Genomic DNA, 20,590 nt, shown 5'->3' on the forward strand with positions numbered 1-20,590 from the left:
CGATACATGATATCAATAACAGAATAGGCATCCTTAAATTCTTATCAATTCCAATCCCAACTGTTAAGGATGTTTACTTTTGTGCCAACCTAAATCTAATAAATTTATATTATGAAACATGATATCAACAATTGCATCAGCAGTTAGAACAATTAAGGCACCCAAGGTAAGGATTAAAGTCAAGGAGAAGAATCATTAATGTAAGGAAGAAAAGAGAGCAAATTTAAAGCTTAGCTTACAGCTACATTTTTGGATTTTCTTCACTCCTTCCATGTGGCAGACCACATGGCTAACTGCAGTGCATACTTTAATCCCTGTTTCACATAGACCTTGTGGCGGCACAATGACACTCTGGGCAGCCAGTTGCCATAAAGCTGCACAGTCAAAACAGCTCCATCAAGCAGCTGCTGAAAAATTCAGAAAATTGTGCGACCACGTCAATTTAACAAGAAAAAACACACTCGCCCATAAAAAACAAGCGGTTGAGTTCCCAAGAAATATTTGTTTAAGATTCAGTCCCATAAAACCACTCCTTTTTTTTCAAAGTCATGAAAAGAAAATATATTACTAGCTCCTTAATCATACAAATTATGAACCTCAATGAATATATGAATTCATCTGCCAAAGCTTCCCACTTTAATCAACATTCTTCAACTGTTTTTAAGTTCACTGTTCATTTTTGGCTTACCAACTTTTACTGTAAATGCTGTGTTTTGTGTTAAATGACCAAAATCAAGTTAATTACGGTCAATTTAGTAAAAAAGAATATCATCCATAAAATTAGTTGTCATGGTGACCACCCGTGCACCACAACTGGTAAAAAACAAAAACAAATTCAAACTAAAAACTATAGATTTACACAAATTTATTGCCAGGATTATACATGTATTACCAGGCTGCAAATATTAAGAAGCCACATGATATCAGAACCAGCAAATTATGTAAACAGCTTTTAACTGACAACTATGTAACATCTGAATCTAAATTTCTTTCAATTTTTTATTTTTATTTTTGGATGAAAAGCAAAACATTGGCATATTTCACTTTGGTGGGTTTCTGGTTTGGTACACAATGTGCCTACAATGTGTGGTCTCTTCTTCTGGGAACTGGGAAAAATGGGTGCAGACTAGAGGCAAGCCAGTCCTCTAAAATGAACAAAATATTCTACCACTACTTGCCTAAGCTGTAGTGCATGCCCTATTTACTCTGCAGATGTGTTTTTCTTTTCTTTTTGAAAATAGCATTTAGGCCTAACCACAGGCACTGTTCAGTTTTAACTATCATTTCGGGTTTATAAAGTGAGTGCTTCAGTCCCTGGGTCCTCTAATCTTCATGCTGAACTATCCTCTGGCAAGACTCCAGCCTATTTGCCATTTACTATAGCTTTGTTTAAACATATATATGTTTTCAGCAGGGTTGCTCTAAGAAAATGAAATTAAAACTGATTTGCCTCTAAATGCAAGCGTATGAGACTAGATAAAAATATCACACTGCTGTTATATCTCCTGAGGCTGTAGTACTGCTGTCCATTTAAACTCCCACAGGTGCTGAAGAAACAGACGGTGATAAGCCATGATTATCCAATGCCGGTGTTCACCCATACCATATTTTCAGGCTCTACTTCCACCCTTTTTTATTAAGGGCTGGGACACATGTATTTTACTAGTTAAATTAGTCCATCAGTTTTCCTAGAAAAATTTACAATTTACCACTTTTATCTTATCAGACGTAACTAGTTCTATGTTTAGTATTTATTCTCGCAAGAGGAAAAGCAAGAAAGAATTACTTGAGTGACTTTTTCTTTTGTGATGATGAAAAACAGAAACTAGCTGCATGTAAATGGATTTAAATTAGTTTTAAATGGATTTATTATTTATTTTTCACATACACTGTTGTCACAACTGTTAGGGTATGGACAGACTGGTGCTGGTCAGTTGTTGTTGTTTTCCTCCTTTCGTGTCCGGAGCGGAGCTGCAGCAGGTAAGGTCGTCTCCCAGCGGTCCTGGATTGCCTTCATTAGATCGGTGTGGATGCAGTCCTATGATCCACTTAGACTGATTTTTAGTTTTAGTGTCATTCTCTTTCTCTGAGTTATTGATTCTCTTAGTTAGCTAACATAAATGAATATAAGTCTATTAGAAGCAACCAACCAAACAACCACATGATGTCATGTTCCGTAACGACAGACGATGGCGCTAAACATGTTTGAAAATTTTAACTTTCAGCATTTGTTTCTTAAATCCAACTTCACAGACAATGTTACATTTATGTCAGTTTTTGAGAGCAAGGCTCAATGGTGTAAATCCACCATTATATGTGTAGTGTTTCATCTCTATGGTGATCACATCATTTACTTGGTTTCTACAAAGGCAAAATAATTCAGCCCATTTTAAACCTTGAGGAGGTAACCTAATGACCAGAAATAGTTCCAGCACATAGAATTTATAGAACAACACATAGAACAATTGTCAGTGGGCTTGTATGGAAAATGCAAACTGTTACGTATAGAAGCAACAAATGGTATTCTAGTATTTCTAGACGATCCTAGTATTAAGATGTCTATCCGCATGAGGTTGATGTCAGCAAGTAGCAATTACAAGGCATTAGTGCCAATGAAAAACATGTTGTTTTTTTTCATATTTTTCAAGCGGAAATAACTCCTGTCAACTTGTCTCTGATAATTGCAGCATACATGCCATTAAGCCAGAGCACTGTGCTGTTGCAGACTTTGACAAAGGCTTGAATAGGAAGCAAGCAGTTTGAAACTAACACCATCAGACATGTACAGTATTGTTGCAGTGGTCATAACAAGCCAAGACCTGCAAATATTAACAAGCTTTGACATATTTACTACACCACATGCTGCTCCAGCCTCTGGCTCATGCCATTGTCATGCAAAAACCTTGTCTACAACTCTAGAGCAGCACATGTTTTCGAAGTCTGCTGATGACTGTAAGTGCAGTTATAAGTCTATAATTTCATATATTTTGCAAATAATACATTTTTTACCAGACAATAATAAACAGATAGGGGAAATGTGGTCAGACAGGAAAACCAATGAATCCTTAGTACACTGTGTGCTTCTGCAAATGGGGCTGTGCAGCTAATCAGTTCATTGCCCGACTGCTAAAGTAAATGTTTTCTCTTCTTTTTCTCTTCTGCTATTGCTTTTTGTTTTCTAAATGCACAAACATTTTTAAAACCTCCACCCACACAGGATTAGTGTTTCTGGGTCAGAATCCCGTTTTTGTTTGCTCTAAACAGATTTCAGTGAACTGCCTCTAAAGGTCAAAAGTTCAAAGTTTATTGAGGATACCATTAAAGGTTTTAATTGCAGACATTACTCCTGACACAGCACTCTGTCACATAATACATATATCTCGCACATACCTCCTTTCCACTGGAACCTACAACCAGTTCCACACATTTCCACCCAAAATAAATAGGTGCTGGTACACCTACTTGGCTGTTAGCACCACAAAAAGGCTGGGTCCAAAGTTGGAGCCACTGAAATTAACAACTATAAAGAGATTTACTAAATACAATGCAGTCCACAGATCATGTTTCCACTATGTAAGCTAGCACTTTGAAAACATTACCATGACCATACTGGTGGACAAGAGTTTATGTCCACTTGATCCATAGAATAAGCATTAAAAAAAAGAATATTTGCAATCTTGGTTACTATTTACTTTACATGACATAATTTGAAGTTGAAGCTGCAACAGTAAATGAGAAGCATTTTATTCTTAAAAAAGTTCACCACAATAAAGACACATGAAATGAAAACTTGACTCAGTGCTGAAAATGTTAACAGTACCTGATTAAAATTGGTTTTGTTTAGAAATAATTAATAAATAATGGGGTTGGGGTTAGCACTATAAGAGGCATGCTTCCACTCACACAAAAGAAAGGCTTACTACCTACGCTTGATCAGTGTTTCATTATTCTATACATATAAAGTGTATAAAATAAAGAATTGCATGTAATGAATGCTTGTTATGCTTGTATAATGACAATAAAGTGTCTTGAAAATAAAATTAACGCAAAGATCTATAGAAAGCATCCTACTTAAGAGGCAAAATTCAATTGGTAAGTGCTTGTATCTGTTTATAGGATGTTTTCAGCTGCTCTCATCTAATTCTCTGATGATACTACATGATGAGAGAGGTTGCTCAGAAATTAGTGATGTAACCAAACACCTCCAGGCCAGCAGTATCTCCAGTTTTGCATTCATGTGCTGCCACGTGGACTCGCCCTTTCTGCCATGTGACCTGCCTTTTTAATTTCTCTGAGGTCTCCGCCTGGCTCTGCAACCTTATCATACTTCATGTCCATGGATACAAGTAGCTAAAGTATCACACACCAACACTAGACTCAGGTGTGCAATATGACCAGAGACAGGAGCCATAAAGCAGCTTTATCATGATTATAATCCAGTGACAGAATGCATCTGTTCACACTGCACCTCTATAAACTCCATCTGCAATGCCCTAAGGCAGCTGTCACAGTAACACTAAAGTGTTTTGTGGTATATTTAGCTAATTTTGCAGGAGAGACGAATCAGTTCCAGTCTTTTTTTTTTCTTTTCTTGTTTTTGAATACGTTGTATAGACAGTGTAAAGTGTATAAAAAATTTAAAAAATGTAGCCAATTAGATGAACATAGACACATTTGTTTGGGGGCCAAATGATATAACAATATTTGGATGTGCTTGGGTGAGTGCTATACTATCAGCTAAACCATAGCAAGTTTAATTACCAAGCTGCATTCATAACTGCAGTTAGTAAAAATGCACACCAGCTAGTTAGTACTAAGTATCAGATTGAAGATAAATACTAGAATTTCATCCCCCGATCTGAAGAACACATTTTTCCTATAAGGACTTTACCCAACAGCAGTCAGCTGTAGCTTCATGTGCGAGCATTCAGGCCAATCAAAGCAGCCATGCCGATTATACCTAAAAAAAACATGCTGTGATAAATCAGTTCTTACCCAAGCTGTTCAATCTGCTGCTGTGTTACTTTAAAATCACTTCAGTGCTTATTTTGAAGTAGTACAAAGAAATAAATTATAAGCAGATCAGTTTAAAGTACTGCAAGTTGTGGAATAAGTAGTAGCGACAGTAAGGTGTTAAAGAGTTGCAGGCAACATCCTGCAAATCTCCAGCTTTTCTGCCAGGTAACCAGTATTTGACTATACCCTGCTGTTAACAAGGTTAACAAGGTTGATAAGGTGCTCACAGACGTCCTAATTAAAATGTAACAGCTTGTTTTCCATTAAACTGCACGCTTTAATGTGTAGTTACAGCTATCACAAAATCAAGTATAAAAGTTTACTTTCAAGTGTTGCAACCTTATTGTTAACCTTATTAATGTTATGTGCTTATTATTTATCATAACTGTAAGGTTGGTATACTTCATGCAATGACATAGTACCATTGTAAAAATGTTTACAACTTTTAGCATGATTCTTTAATTAATAATTTAAAAATACACAGTTTCCTTGAGGTCTTAAACCACACTTGTTTGGTCCCTTGACAGGATCAAAGAGAAAAATGCAAAGAAATAGGGTTGATAAAGATTAATAGCTCTGCCCACTAATGAATAACCAAAAGCTCAGATTCACAATTCTTGCTAACCCCATTGGTTACTGATTGGACACAGGTTCTTTTGCTACAGTGAGCTCTCTTGAAGCTGAGCCGGTGTTGGAAAATCTTACTATTATTACAATTTATCATTTTAACTTAAAAATCATGGCTTACTTTAAAAAAACTAATTTGCAGATTTGTGGCATTTAAACTGGCATCCAAGCAGTCGATGGCTGGTTATGGCCAAATTAAGATTTTTTTTTTGACCACCAGTGTGTTCACATGCACTTTGGTTCTATGCTGTTTTGTAAGGCACCAATCAAAAGTGTCTGTAAGACATAGATGTAAACAATTCTGGGAACTTATTAGTAAGTGCTGCAGACACAATCGATTTTGCTAGGAAAATAAGATGCAAATGTAAAATTTGTTTATGCAGATTTGTTTATCATTTAGACCTTACCTTATATGGACAAATTGTCTGTGTAGTAGCATGTAGGTCATTTTCCATTTTAAATGATGATCTCGACTGATGCTGGTCAAAGTAGCTTTAGTAACTAATGATTTAAAAGTGCAATGAGACCCACAGACTGCAGTGACAGCAGGCACCATGAAGTCAAATTTTATTTTATGGACTTGAAGATTTTGCCTGTAGCCGTCTTCATCTTTTGGAACCAGAAGTTACTATATTTGGACAAGAATGCAAGAATGGTTAGCAAGGTGTATCCACAGTGACTTTAATAATAATTTTTTTTTCCCTATAAAATTCTAACATTGGGGACTGTACCATTTTTGCAGCCAGCATCAAGTTTATTTTCTTCCCTTGAAGCTGCTGGATAATTAGATTCAAAATTATAAGAGTAAAATACTGATAAAAACCAAACAGGTAAAACAATTCTATAGAGAAGCCATTAAACTGAAATCGTAATCTCTTAATCTCTAAGAATACAAGTGTATGATAATTTCACCACTGGGTGCGCAGTAACGCACAAACAGTTCTGACCACTTCTGAAACATTTTTAGAACATTTTCCCTCCCATGAGTCAGTGCTGCCCTTCAGCTGAATAAAAGGATGTCTATGTGATCACATCAAAATAAATGCACTCACATGGCTATATGAAGTCACGTTATTAAAGGCACATGTAAAAAAGAGGTACTGACTCATATCCTCGGTCCCAATAAAATCCTGCAAACAATGTGACTCATATTATGATGGTCCATGAAGTATCATCTTATGCATTCACCGTTACTGGAGAGATATAAAGGAATGTATAAAGAGTTCTGTAGATATATACACTGCTCAAAAAAATTAATAGAAAGATTTTTAATTTAAGTATGGCATCACATCAATTAAACGTCTGGGATATTAATCTGGCCAGTTAAGTAGCGAAGCAGATTGTGAATCAGCTCCAGCTGCTTTGGTGTTAATGAAATTAACAACACACCTACTAGAGAAGCAACAATGGGACAACCCTCAAAACAGGAATGGTTTTACAGGTAGAGGCCACTGCTATTTTTTTCCTCTTTATAGTTTCTGAGTGTTTTTTCTTTTCTTTTACTATTTCAGCATTTTGCTAGAGTCATTGATAGCATTAGGTGATACCTAGACCCTACAGAGGTTACATAGATTGTCCAACTTCCAACTCCTCGAAGAAAGCAAATCAGTATGTGCCATTGCCAGAAGGTTTGCTGTGTCTCCTAATGCACAACAATGTCTGGCCTCATGTGACTGGAGTATGCAGGCAGTTCTTGGAGAATGATGGAATTGATTCCACTGTCTGGCCTCGATGCTCTCCTGACCTAAATCCAAAAGAACACCTCTGGTACATTATGTTTAGGTCCATTCGATGTTGCCAGGTTGCACTTTAGACTGCCGAGGAGCTCAGTGTTGCACTGGTGGCGATCTGGGAGGCCATTCCCCAGTACACCATCCATTTTCTCATTAGGAGCATGCATACAGGCACATGGGGACCATAACAATAATTGATTACCATTTTTGGTTGCTGGAAGGAAATTTTGCCTCATTTCTTTTACTTTTATGTTTGGGGTATCTTTGAATCCAGCATTCTGTAGGTTAATAATTTTCATTTCCTTAAATGATATGGTGTCTTTTCGTTGATAACACATTACCCACTCTATGCCAACATACACAGCAAAGTCTCCAGTGTTAAATTAACACTGGAGAGTGTCTATATATGGGTCCACACCTCTGAGTGTTAAATACAACACTGTTGAGTGTTAAATTAACACTTTTGACAGTGTTATATGTTTAAAAGTAACCTAGTCAGTTTTGAAGATTAACAATGGCTAACACTGAGCAGTGCTGATTTTCTAACACTGGAATATTTCTAACATTTTGAGTTATTTTCCAGTGTTGTATTTAACACTCAGAGGTGTGGACCCATATAGACACTCTCCAGTGTTAAATACAACACTGGAGATTTTGCTGTGTAGCTGTCCAGCATATTTTTTTCCCATTGAGATCTGATGTGTTTTCAGTGTTCCTTTAATATTTTGGAGCAGTGTATATAGCTTTCCAGTGCAACTGAGAGAAACTTAAGAGATATGATTATTCATGTTTCTGTAAAAGTCACAACTTATACATCATATTCTGAAATTATAATAAGAATGCTAAATACATTCAAGAAGAAATAGTGGAAAGTTTAACAAAAATACATGGCTTGAAGCTCTGTTTGACTGGTGAAAGTCAGAGGAAAAACAATACAAAAAGGAGGCTGCTGTGTCCTGTGCCTCCTGCTGTATGTGCCAGTAGTCAATTTCAGAGGAATTTACCCTCATTACCCTCTGAAGCCTTCATTACAGCCCAAAAACAGAGAGAAGAAACAGCAGCAGAAGTCTAAGAAGAGTCTGACCAGTGGGTTGTTTGTTTGGAAGCCAGAGAAGTAAAGAGATGTACCTCCTAAATACTTCACTAAAGCTGCTGCAGAAGACTGTGGTCGTGCTGGCAGCTCCCAGGTATGAATGTCTGCAGTCACCACAAAAACCTCCTGAATTATTTTTTATATACTGTTGTGAAATGAGAAAGAACTCAGGTTACGTGTTGTGGGCGCCGAATTTACACAAAGATTTTATTTTTCATATGATTATATAATGTTGTTTATAATGTTCTTCATTCCCCTGTCATGGGAAGATTGTGATAAAACCACAAACCACACACTACTTTCACATGTTTGTTACATGAAAAGGTTTGCTAACAGTCTGGTTTTGCAATAACCAACTCATTATGGCAACATGGTGTCTGGCCTGTGGTTGATTCCAGTATTTCTAGCGTGTGACCAGAAATGAGAAAGAAAAAACGTGAAAAACACAAGTGCATGCAAGGAATATTGTAATAGATATTTTGGGTTGCATAATGACCAAATTACTAGGGACAGACATCAGTTCCTTTTATGATATTTTGATCTCAATTTTAAGACAAAGTGGCACCTCTAATTCACATTCATAAACACATGCATGCACACACGCACACATGCACAGTAGCGCCTGGGTCTCTGCTCTCGGGCTCGGCAGGCAGAACTGCCTTGTCATCATAAAACGGTCATGGCATCTTGGTATTTTCTGGCATTTTGTCCTGATCTCTTGTGTAACAGATCCCTCAGGGCTGTTATTTTTCAGCTCATACAATGGGTCATTTGTGGCAGATGGAAACACAGCATATTAGTGTGTCTTCGCTTAATAATTGTAATTTTTAGTTAGCATCTCAGTCGAATTGCAAACAGATAAGCTGGTAATGTAGATGTTCCTTTCTGTACATCTAACATCTGTTTATGCTGTAAGAAATAAGCAGTCATCATCAGCTCTATGGTGAATAAGAGAAGAGTTATGGTTCCCAGCAGACTATTACCACATAAACACTGGTAGCACAGCAGCATTTAAAGTATTCAAGGAAACACCCACAGAAAGCATTTGTTTTTCCCCTGGTTCTTGACAAACACATCAATTTAAAGTTAAAGGTTACAGAGGACAACATAATGTGAACTATAGGAACATTTTAGACATGCTGATAATAAAATGCCGGGTCAGTATTATAATATCCATCCATTCTCTACCGCTTTTCCTTTTCAGGGTCACATGGGGGATGGAGTCTAAGTATTATAATATAATAATGTAATTTTGTTGTGCTTTTGGCATAATGGCAATAAAAGATTGATTTAAAAGATTCTGATTTAGTACTGGCCTACAGGAGCTGTCATGGAAAACCCATCTGATGAAGCTCCTAGCACACACTTTTTGTGCTGATGTTAGTAAATCGTGAATTCAACAAAAAAACATTACCGCAAAATGCAACACAAATGCTTTTGTCCATACAGTGTGTGTTGTAATTGTAGCAGGATTCAAATCTATCAAAAGAGTTTTCAAAAAAGCTGCTTTGAAACTTTGAAATGTAGGTAACTCATTTAGTTTCAAGCATCTTTATGTTAAACTGCTTTTAACTAGTAAGTAAGGAAAGTTATTTTGCATACACCCACTAGCAGACTATTTTGTTTCAAATTACCAAATCCCACTAATAATCTGTGCAGTTGGGTTATTAGCTGTTATCAGAGCGAATTAAACATTAGATATATATCATGGGTTTCAAATGAATGATGACATTTCAATAAAGTCAGTGAAAAGCTCTTGGTGACATTCGACATTCAGTAAGCAGCTCTCTGGTCCCTGCGGTTCACTGTGCTGCTGCTTATTAATGAATAAAGTTAATGAATCTGAAAGTGAATCATGTCAGTATCTTAATCCAATACTGTCATGTTTTGTAGAAACAGGAACTAGGTTATTTACACTCATTTATTAGCGTTTTTGTGCCACTCAAACCACAAATCATCTTTTATTGTTGTGGATCGGTTTCAGGAACTTATGTTTAAATGGCCTATAAACTTATTATTATTCCTCTCACACACTTGGTTTGTTATCTTAAAGTAAACTATTTGCTCTTTTTTGTGAGCATCAGTAAAAGCAAAGGGCTATACTTGCTACTGTTATGAGAGGATTTCTGTGCTTATTCACAGTCTTTGTGTTTTTCTACCTTATTGGAGTTATTTACAATGGTGGAAGAGAAGTGCAGGTAGTCTGAATATGGTGTGTCTTCCTGAAACACCTGGCAGAGTTTAGTCAAACTGGAATTTAGCCCTTTTTTTCACGATTCAGCTATTCTATGTGAATGGAGATTTTTTATTTACAGATACCTCTATGAAATGACAGTAAATTACTTTAAAAGCTGAAATATATTTTAAACAGCTATCAATTCATATACAAACACAAATGTTGTGCATGTACATCAATCAGACAAGAGAACCACAGGGATTTAGTAATGAGATCACACGTGTGTTCTGCCAAGCAGCACTGACATGATGTTATGTAACTTATAACACACACATGCGCGCGCACACAGACAAAAACTACCAAATACAAAACATAACTAACTGTTCAACATGACCGAGGCAGATATGCAGTCTGGTGAAGACCACACTGTTTCCCTCTCTGCTCCACAGTAACAGAAGGACACATGGAACAGTGTGTTCAGATGAAAACATGCTCCAGTTAACAATACTCATTTTGCAAGTCCAAATCTCTACTAACTTGGAACAGGAGAACATGCATCTATACAGTCATCTTCTCACCAGCCAGTATCACAAACTTGCTTTTCTTTCACAGTCTGTCAAGCATGTGACACCGCCAACCTCCTCATACCTCAGGAGGTGTATGTCAGCAGATGGTTTTTTGTACATAATAGCACCAACACGGTAACATGGTTACAACATGAGTGATCTGAATGGAAAAAGAAACTGTAGATGGATTAGATAGTATACATGACTGTGCAAAACTCTTTTTATTTTGTTTCCAAGGAGACAGGCTTTCTTGTACTTTTTAAAGCAGTCTTGAGCTATTTCCCATTTATATTTTTAATATTTAATATAAAATATAAAGAAATCTGGGGTAGCAGTATGGAGATTATGCTATAAACATCTGATATCTGCCCATTTACTCAGTTTTTCTAAGCAGGTGGATATGAACCTACATTCGAGGACAGATGCTTATTGTTAAATACAGAAAAAAGAGACATAAAGTAGGAGGTCAGTAATATTTCTAGCACTTCAGTGAGAAGAAAAGAGCTGTTTTTTTTTTTCATTCAAGGACACATTGATCCAGGCCCTTATAAGCCTTGAAATGGTCTATTTTTGTGCGTGTGGGACACATGCCTTTCTAAATAAACACTTGTATGGAGCCTTGCTTACGTGTGCTACATGTCCTTCTGTCTGTTACGCTTGGCTACAATGCTTAGCCACGTAATGGCTATTTTTCCTACAAAGCTGCTACTTGTCAGTACATGACCACGTCTTTGGTTTTGTACTGACATGTAGTGCACACACACTAGGTAAAAGTAGTACATCAAGATCACACCAGCACGTCAGCAGCAGCTGCCATCAAGTGAATTAACACCCGGCTTTACACCTCTATAGTGCTCGTCACACTCTTTTCTTTTTTGTGTATGCTTTAGCGCACAGTACATATTGTAATAAATCCACTGTACCCGCTGTATAACTGGAGATAAAAACTGAGCAGGAGTCGATGAACACCAAACATGAGCTAAACAGAGTGGAGCTGGAAAGGCTTCAGTACAGACTTGCCCTGTATTAGATCAAACCATTTTTGTGATTCTCTGCTGTAATGATTAGCACTTTGGCCTTGAAACCCAGAGAGCTGAGTTCAAATTTTAGTGTGACCTTGGAGATGTATGCAATAAAAATCCTTACATCGAAATGTTTTCTGAGAAATACGTTGGAAAAGATATACTGTGTCATAGAGAGAGCCTAGAAGGCCATCCTAACCTTGACCTATTTGCAAGATTCCTTTCAAGCAATTTTATATATTATGTCAAACACAAAACGATCTAGTCTGAGTATAAATTGTAGCTGAGTGATGTAAATGCATAAATATATGTAAAGTGTGGCTAAAGTGGTACATACTGTGAACCATATGATTTAAAACTGCCATGTACTGCAAAGAGTAATGCTTCCCCAATATACAGGTAACTGCATTAAGAGACAAGTGCAACCCAACCAATCAGAAGGATGATGGTTCAATCCCTGGCCATTCCAGTCCATGGCTGTATCCCAATTCAGGGTCTGCAGCCTTAAAGTACGCATTTCAAGGCCGATTACGTCACAGTGGCGCGCCGAAGGCTGTCCCAATTCAAAGGCTGCTCGAAATGCGGCCCTAAAATGCGTCCTTCATTTCCCTGAATTTTAAGGCTGTGGCAGTGTAGACTTCGTGGTCCCATATATCCCACAATTCATAGCGCGGCAGTCGGTGCGGAGAATTCTGCCGCAGACGGCAGAAGTGGAGTGGCCGAAGAGTAAACTGTGAAAAGTAAGTACTGAATATGATGTCACTTATTTATGTGCAAATGTTTAATAACGAAGAACATTAAAACATTACTGTTGGCCACATGTCGGCAAAGTTATGTGACATTAGTGACGTTTGTACTAACTTGGTTTTAAAGCCTTTACTTTAAAATATACGCCATTCAATAGCTGAGCTTAATCTTACAGAGAATGATCAAAGCTCATGTAGAAACAAACAAATGAACAAAAGATTTTCTCCTTCATTTCTGTCAAACAAAGCTGTATGACACGTTTCCAGCTGTTAGTATCATGGTTGCTAGGCAACCTGGGCAGCGCAACGGAGGCTAGACTGTCCCATTTCACAAGCCTCGCACTTCCGGCCTTAGCGGTCTTTGAGTCTTTGCATCGTTGAGGCTGCGTACTTTAAGGCTGCAGACCCTGAATTGGGATACAGCCTATGAGTATCCTTGGGCAAGATACTGAACTGTGAGTTGCCTTCAGTGTATCCATCGGAGTGAGAGTGTGTGTGCTGTGTAGTAAGAATGTGTGTGTGAATGATGCTTGTAGTATAAAACATTCTCAGCGCTCAGTTAAAGTAGAAAACTTCTATAAAAGTACCTCTCTGTTGAACAGAAACTTTGTTGTTTTTTTCATTTTAAAAAATCTATGAGTACCTAAGAAATCCAAACCAACTGGTCAGTCACAAGTTTGCCTCTTTAATCCATCAATGATGAGACTGTGAGGCACTGTTGTTGCTGAGTATTGGTGGAAAAGTGACAGGGCCAGACCTAAATAACTTGAGCCACATCAGAGGCATTCTCAGCCTGAGTGTGAATGCAGAGCTATGTGGCCTCATCACATGAGAGCTCCAGTGATTAGAGCTCAGAAAGCATCCCTGACACAAGTGCAAAGGCTTCTGAAGTGTGAAGTCATTTAGTATTTATTTGATAGCCACATCAAAGACTTCGACAACATAGCTTTTGAGGACAGTCCCGTCAGTCAGCCACTGGGATGTGCTGAATATCACAAACTTGTGAAAAATTGCATTAAAAAAATGAAATTACATTTATGGTTTAGTCTAGTCAATATATCCCCCGAGCTCCAAAGGACATGCAGGTGATGAATGCAGCAGTGTTCTATTTTATTAGTGTAAATTAGGAAGAATTTTAATTTAACTATTGCTACTAACAGGCCACAGAGGCAATGAGCCAAAAAGATATTCAAAAGGCTCTGCAAGCACACTCAAAGGGCTAAGTCACTATTTGCCTATTTTAAGAACTCTATAAATGAAGTTTTGTTTCCATGTTTTGAAATGTATCTGCACATACCAATTCAATTCAATTCAATTCAATTCAATTTTATTTATATAGCGCCAAATCACAACAAAAGTCACCTCAAGGTGCTTCATAGATACAGAGAAAAACCCAACAATCATATGACCCCCTATGAGCAAGCACTTTGGCGACAGTGGGAAGGAAAAACTCCCTTTTTACAGGAAGAAACCTCCAGCAGACAGGGAGGGGTGGGGCCATCTGCTGCGACCGGTTGGGGTGAGAGAAGGAAGACAGGATAAAGACATGCTGTGGAAGAGAGACAGAGGTTAATAACAGATATGATTCAATGCAGAGAGGTCTATGTCACTCACTATGTCACATACAAACACAGTGCTAAATGAGGCTGTAACTGCCCAACTTCCCCCCATCCATCTAATGTTTATGCCTTTATTCATACAATGGCTACAATATGTTTTGACTCCGCCCCATTGTTCCTATCACCTTTGATTCTAGCAATTCGATAATTTGTCTTTGAGAAGTAGATTAGAAGGTAGATATTATATGATCTTGTAAATCTAGAGATAATCGACACTTTGTATCACTTTATTGTTATTTCGAAGAACACGCTGACTTTTCTTAGAACAACATGAGATTCTTACCTGCAGGGTGTGGTTCCATGGTGTAATGTTTAGCACTCTGGACTTTGATTCCAGTAGTCAAACCCCAGTGGGGTATGAATATTAAGATAGACATTTTTTTAATGGTAAATGTTAAGATTAAAATTGCACCTGAATGATCCATCCATTTTGTTCTGCTTATCCCATTTAGAGTCACAGTTGGGTTGATACCTGTCATGGGTCCTGAATTATGTTTACAGCTATAATTTGGAAGAAAACGAGCCTTCTGGGGGGCAATTAGATCAAAACAGATTCCTATGTGTGTGGGTCCATGGTATAATGGTTAGCACACTGACCTGAGTTTAAATCGCAGTGGGACCTTTATTTCCTTCAGACAGATGTTTCATGTGGAAACTGAAACACATCTTGATCAAAAATAAGAACTGAAAGCAAGCTCTTTTGTGAAGCATTGGCAATCATGATGGTTCCAAGGAAACCTGGAACCGGGAGAAGATAAGTGAAAAACATGCCATTCCTTAAGTCCTATCAACACACTGTTTTGAGCCTTTGTTTTAGACTTCTCATAGTCTTCACCCCAGCTCTTCGCAATGAATCTTGTAATACAAGATATATTTTATACTTTATATTGATCGTAATGAAAGGAACACATTTTTCCCCTGGAATTAGATCAGAAGATTGCACCAGGTTGTGACTCCATAATTAACACTTAACAATTAACTTTGAATCCAGCAATCTTTGGCACATTCAAAGCCAAAATAGTTCGTTAGTTGTGCCTTTATTACATGTGATAACTGTACAATTACATCATATTGCAGGCCAAGACAAATCATCACACATTTAATATGTCCTGAACAGTTTAGCAAGTTTCTGTATTTGTTTATAGACGTATTTATAGACTTGGCTTTGCTCATTAGATCCCAGTTAGGACATCTAAAAGGTGATAAAAGCATGGATAGTTCACAGGCATGTACTGTAATAACGTGCAGAGCAAGCAATAACCACCTTTCAGTTTACAGTGGAGCATAGAAAATGGTTTTATGGTCACCATTATTATTTCTGGTTTGAGCTGGAACCTTTTAAATATGCTCTATTTCAATTCCAAATGTGTGAGGCATGGTGGAGCACAGGGAGTGACACTTTAAACCTGATTAAAGCAGTACTGGTAAGTTACCTATTGGGCAAAGTGCACCTCAGCTCACATGAAGCTGAAACAGTAGATTATTTGGAGGGGAGGGGAGTGAACACACTATGATCTTAAAAATGCTATGAATGTAATATTTGTCTTTCAAAACATAATAATATTTGTGCAAAAATGAATGCTAATTTGTCTGATAGTTGCTGAAATATTTTATTATGGAAGAAAGTGGCTGTTCAAGCATTAGACCTGTTAGTGATATGCATACAGGTCTAAACTTAAGCATCTCTAAAGCCAAAGTGTTGTGCATAAATGCCAAGCCAGAGGCACCCATGACAGTGTACGGTGATCCCCTTGACAGCCTTGTCAAAAAGACATCACTGCAAGTCTTGGGAAGGAAAGGGGACAGGGAACATTTGCAACACTCCAGTCCATCTGAAAGTCAGAGCAATACTGTCTGAAAACAAATGCCAGACTCCATAAGAGTAGAGTCAAAACTTTTCTCCTTTACGGATTGGAATGCTGGCAGGGAGACATAAACAAGATCAGAGTTTTTATAATCAGTGAAAATGATGCAACATCTTTTTGCTAGAAAAAAAAAAAACTCAAATAAAGAACTCTAGAAAAACATCACTACAATAACATCAAAAAGCCAGAATGGACCAGTACCACATAACAAAGATCACTCACAAACAAAGTGGCATTAAACTGTGATGACCAAGGTGAAGGACGAGAGTCCAGGAAAGCCCCAGACAGGCTGCCAGTGCCTCTCAACAGATGATGAGGACTAACTAGCATGTACCGTAAGGTGCTCCAGGTCGACAGTTTGACCTGAACAGCAGGCCAGACATCTCTAAGTTGTTCAAAATTGTCTAAATCTGTTATCATTGCTTGGACATAGTTTCTCTCCTGAAGTGCTGTTCAGCAATTGATCCCGACCTCAAAGTAGTCAAGAAAATGCATGGACAAATACTGTTTTCAACATTTTCTATCTCATAACTTCTGAGGAAATATGAAAGTTCTGGACTTTCCTTTAGTATAAAAACTTTCACTATTGTATTTAATTTATAATTAATAAATTATTATCATTATAGAAATGTGGGAGAATGGGAAGCTCTTGGGGAAGCATTTTAAAAAAGGCTATTTTTGGTATTGCACTTATTGTTTCATAGTTCCAAGATGCTGAAATCCCCATTAAACTGCTTGTATCCACTGGAAATTAAATTGTCGAATTATTTATTTGGAGCTAGTTTTTATAAAGGGCAGTGTTTATGATGCAGCCAGGCCAGCAAGACAGCTACTTATTCCCACTTAATCTACTGTGGATTTTTTTTTAATGTTTTTGGCAGTCTGGCTGAAGTGACCATGAATATTTCACAGCTGTATTACTGATACGTGGATGAAGAGAAGATTTCATTTCAATTCAGCATCCTGTGCATTGAGTAATGGTTGGAAATATTTTTATGTTTCCATGTCAGTGATAGCCATGGTCAGAGGCATTATGGTTTGTTTGTCTTGTTTTTCCTTCAGATCTGGCAAAAACATTCATTTGGGTTCAACATGATTAGATTTTAGTGGTCAGGGTTGCTGTGACCCACACAACACATTTTGGGCCGTAACTACATAATGTATGTTATTTTCAGCAAAAGATTTACGTTATATGGGTAACTTATATCAACAATGTCAGCTTCAATTTGTTAAAGCTGTTATACAATATTTTTTTCATTCAGCCATCTGCCTGACCACCTCTATTGAGTTCTAAAGTTTGTGATCTGAAAGTCTGAGTCCACAGTTCAGTAATATAAAGTGGTAAAGTATTCACTATATCTATAGGTTTAGGAAGAAAGGGAGCTAAAATATAACTTTAGTCGTTTTTACTTGTCGGTAGTGTTAAAACCTCCCAACAACTGGTTCTCACTATATATGTTATTAGTACTGCTGCAACCCAGTAAACGTGTGCAGGGATATTGGATTGGATTGTTTTGGATATGCCTGCTTCTTGCAACATAAAGTGTTGCAAGAGGCAGGAATTGTGCTCAGTCATAAAGAATTCTGCACTGTTCTTCCGTGTGTACTTTCATTAGTATGTCCTGTACTGAGGCCATCTGAACAAACCACACATTCCTTGAACAGTACAGAATGATAAAAGCTGATTATTGTAAGAGTAATGATGAAAGTTCAGTCTTGGCTTTGGAGAACATTGGTTGGGAAAGGGAATTAAATACAAACGCAGCACTTGAGGCTGCTCTTTTAAAGTCAAATGGAAAAAATCAGCATTCCAACTTTCCCCCACAAACACACATGCTGATGTTTAGCAACTATGATGTTTACCACCTTATTGTGCTAGCTTGTTTACGCTGTATAAAGTGCACTAAGCAGAGGACTCCAGCTAAGGGGGATGGACAATGGGATTTTTTAAGCTGATGGTGGCAATAAATAAATCATCACGAGATGGATTTATCCTCTGTGGGCCATCAGTGCCTATATAAAAATAATGGAAATGCATCCAACAATAATTCTGTAATTCTCAGTAGGCAACAATTAACCTGAACCAAGGTGGTAAACCCACTGACTAACCAACAGTGCCTCATGGAGAGACTCACCAATAACATCCTTCCTATTTTTCTGCTGTTTTCAAAAACAAGATATGACGGGGTTTTTTTTAAACAAGTTATATGATACCAACAGTTTTCTCTGTTTGCATACTTGCCATACAGATTGCTGCTTACCTGGGACCTCTTTCACAAAGCAGGTTCAACAGATTCTAATTTGATTAACCCCCCCAAGAGATGAACAAGAATGGGTTTTTAGCTCAAGGATTCATCATGGCAACAAGTAAATAAAGAGTCAGAATAAGAATACTTTATTAATCGCTAAGGAAATTATGTGGTCACAGTTTCTCCAAGAGAGTAAGCACAGTAACTGACTAAATTAAATAATATAAAATGTGAAAATATTGCAAAGTTGCAAAATATAACAAAAAAGTTAATATTTACAAATAGCTCAATTATAAATATCCTAGTATAAAACCCAAATTAAAAATATATGGTTGAAATTGATGTGCCCCCTTTTTTTAAACCTTTATTTCTCTGTAGACAATGTGCAAATATTAACGGTGTGCAACTGCTGCACTGTGTACTGTGCATTAGATGGGGGAGTTGTACAGAGAGTAGATTTTCTGTGTCATCTCTCAGAAAATCATTTGGGTAATCTCAGTCTCTCACTGAATGTGCTCCTGTGACTGGCCAGCACATGATGGGAGTATATGGGAGGTCTACTCCACCTTAAGAGAGTCCAGCTCCATCCTCACGTCATTACTGGCCTTGCAGGTCAGTTTATTGAGTTTGTTGGCATCTGTGACCCTCAGCCTGCTGCCCCAGCATGCAACAGCACAGAGGATGGCGCTGGCCACAGAATCATAAAAAATCCTGAACATTTACCAACAGATGTTAAAAGATGTCAGCCACCTCAGAAAATAGAGATGACTCTGGCCCTTCCTGACTCTGGTGTTTTTCACACAGTCCAGTTTATTGTCAGTGTGTACTTTAGGGTATTTATAGTCCTCCACAATGTCCACATCAACCCCCTGGATTGATACAAGGGTCAGCGGTTTCCTAGTCCTCCGAAAGTCATTTCCTTGGTCTTTGTCACATTGAGCTGCAGATGATTCAGCTCACACCATGTGACAAAGGAGTCAACCACAGCCTGGTACTCATTACCCTCACTGATGCATCCAACCACCGCAGAGACATCAGAAAACTTCTGAAGATGGCAGGTCTCTGTGAAGTGGCTGAAGTCTGTGGTATAGAGGGTGAAGAGGAAAGGGGAGAGAACAGTCCCTTGTGGTGCCCCTGTATTTCTGATCACCTTGTCAGACACAATGTTAAAGACGCACGTATTGTGGTCTTCCTGTCAGGTAATCAACAATCCAAGACACGAGAGAGGCATCAACCTGCATCGCTGTCAGCTTATCACCCAGGAGGGTCAGCCTGATGGTACTGAATGAAAAGTCAAACAACATGACCCTCATTGTGCTCACCAGCTTATCCAGATGGGCGTAACTATGGTGATTTGAAGATTCAAACTTGACAATTTTAGATTTCAACATGTGGATCAGCAGAGTTACACCATAAAATGTTGTTAAGAGTACATTGAGACTTTTTGAACTGAAGTGAAAATTATTCTAGTGGTTGTCATCTCTGACAGATGACAGACTTCACTGTGTACTGTAGCACTGCACATGGTTGATATGACAATAAAGCCGCTAGACTTGACTGAATCTAAATATCTGATTATATTTAAAAAGGATTTTATATGTGCAAAGACATTATGTTCTTTGCACATATAGTGTGTTCTTTGATGTCGACTGCATGAACGGGGAAATTCAGTCAGTCAGCTGGATCAGGTGCAGCAGGAGGGGAGAAACAGTTTTTGTGGATGTTAGGTTCTCAGTCTGTTACCCTGGTAACTGTTTTATGTTACCTCTTTTAATGGAACATAAAATCCAGATTTTTCTCAGTCTTAATAAGCTCCTGCTTTTGAGAACACAGCCCTGGACTTATTCTGCATCCAGACATTTGTAGAAAAAATGATTA

General features: G+C 37.8%; 1 protein-coding gene across 1 annotated transcript in view; it reads left to right on the forward strand.

Annotated features, from left to right (window-relative positions):
• The window catches only part of LOC121815566, a 56,976-nt gene extending 36,975 nt beyond the window's left edge, over nt 1-20,001 (forward strand). The window contains exons 3-4 of the mRNA XM_042227032.1: nt 19,245-19,324; nt 19,912-20,001. Of these exons, the coding sequence (XP_042082966.1) occupies nt 19,245-19,324; nt 19,912-20,001 (170 nt within the window). The remainder of the gene's footprint in view (nt 1-19,244; nt 19,325-19,911) is intronic.
• The last annotated feature ends 589 nt before the right edge of the window (nt 20,002-20,590 follow it).

Source organism: Haplochromis burtoni, unplaced genomic scaffold (assembly GCF_018398535.1).
Source record: "Haplochromis burtoni strain Fernald_Lab_line unplaced genomic scaffold, NCSU_Asbu1 Contig_239, whole genome shotgun sequence".
Taxonomy (NCBI): Eukaryota; Metazoa; Chordata; class Actinopteri; order Cichliformes; family Cichlidae; genus Haplochromis; species Haplochromis burtoni.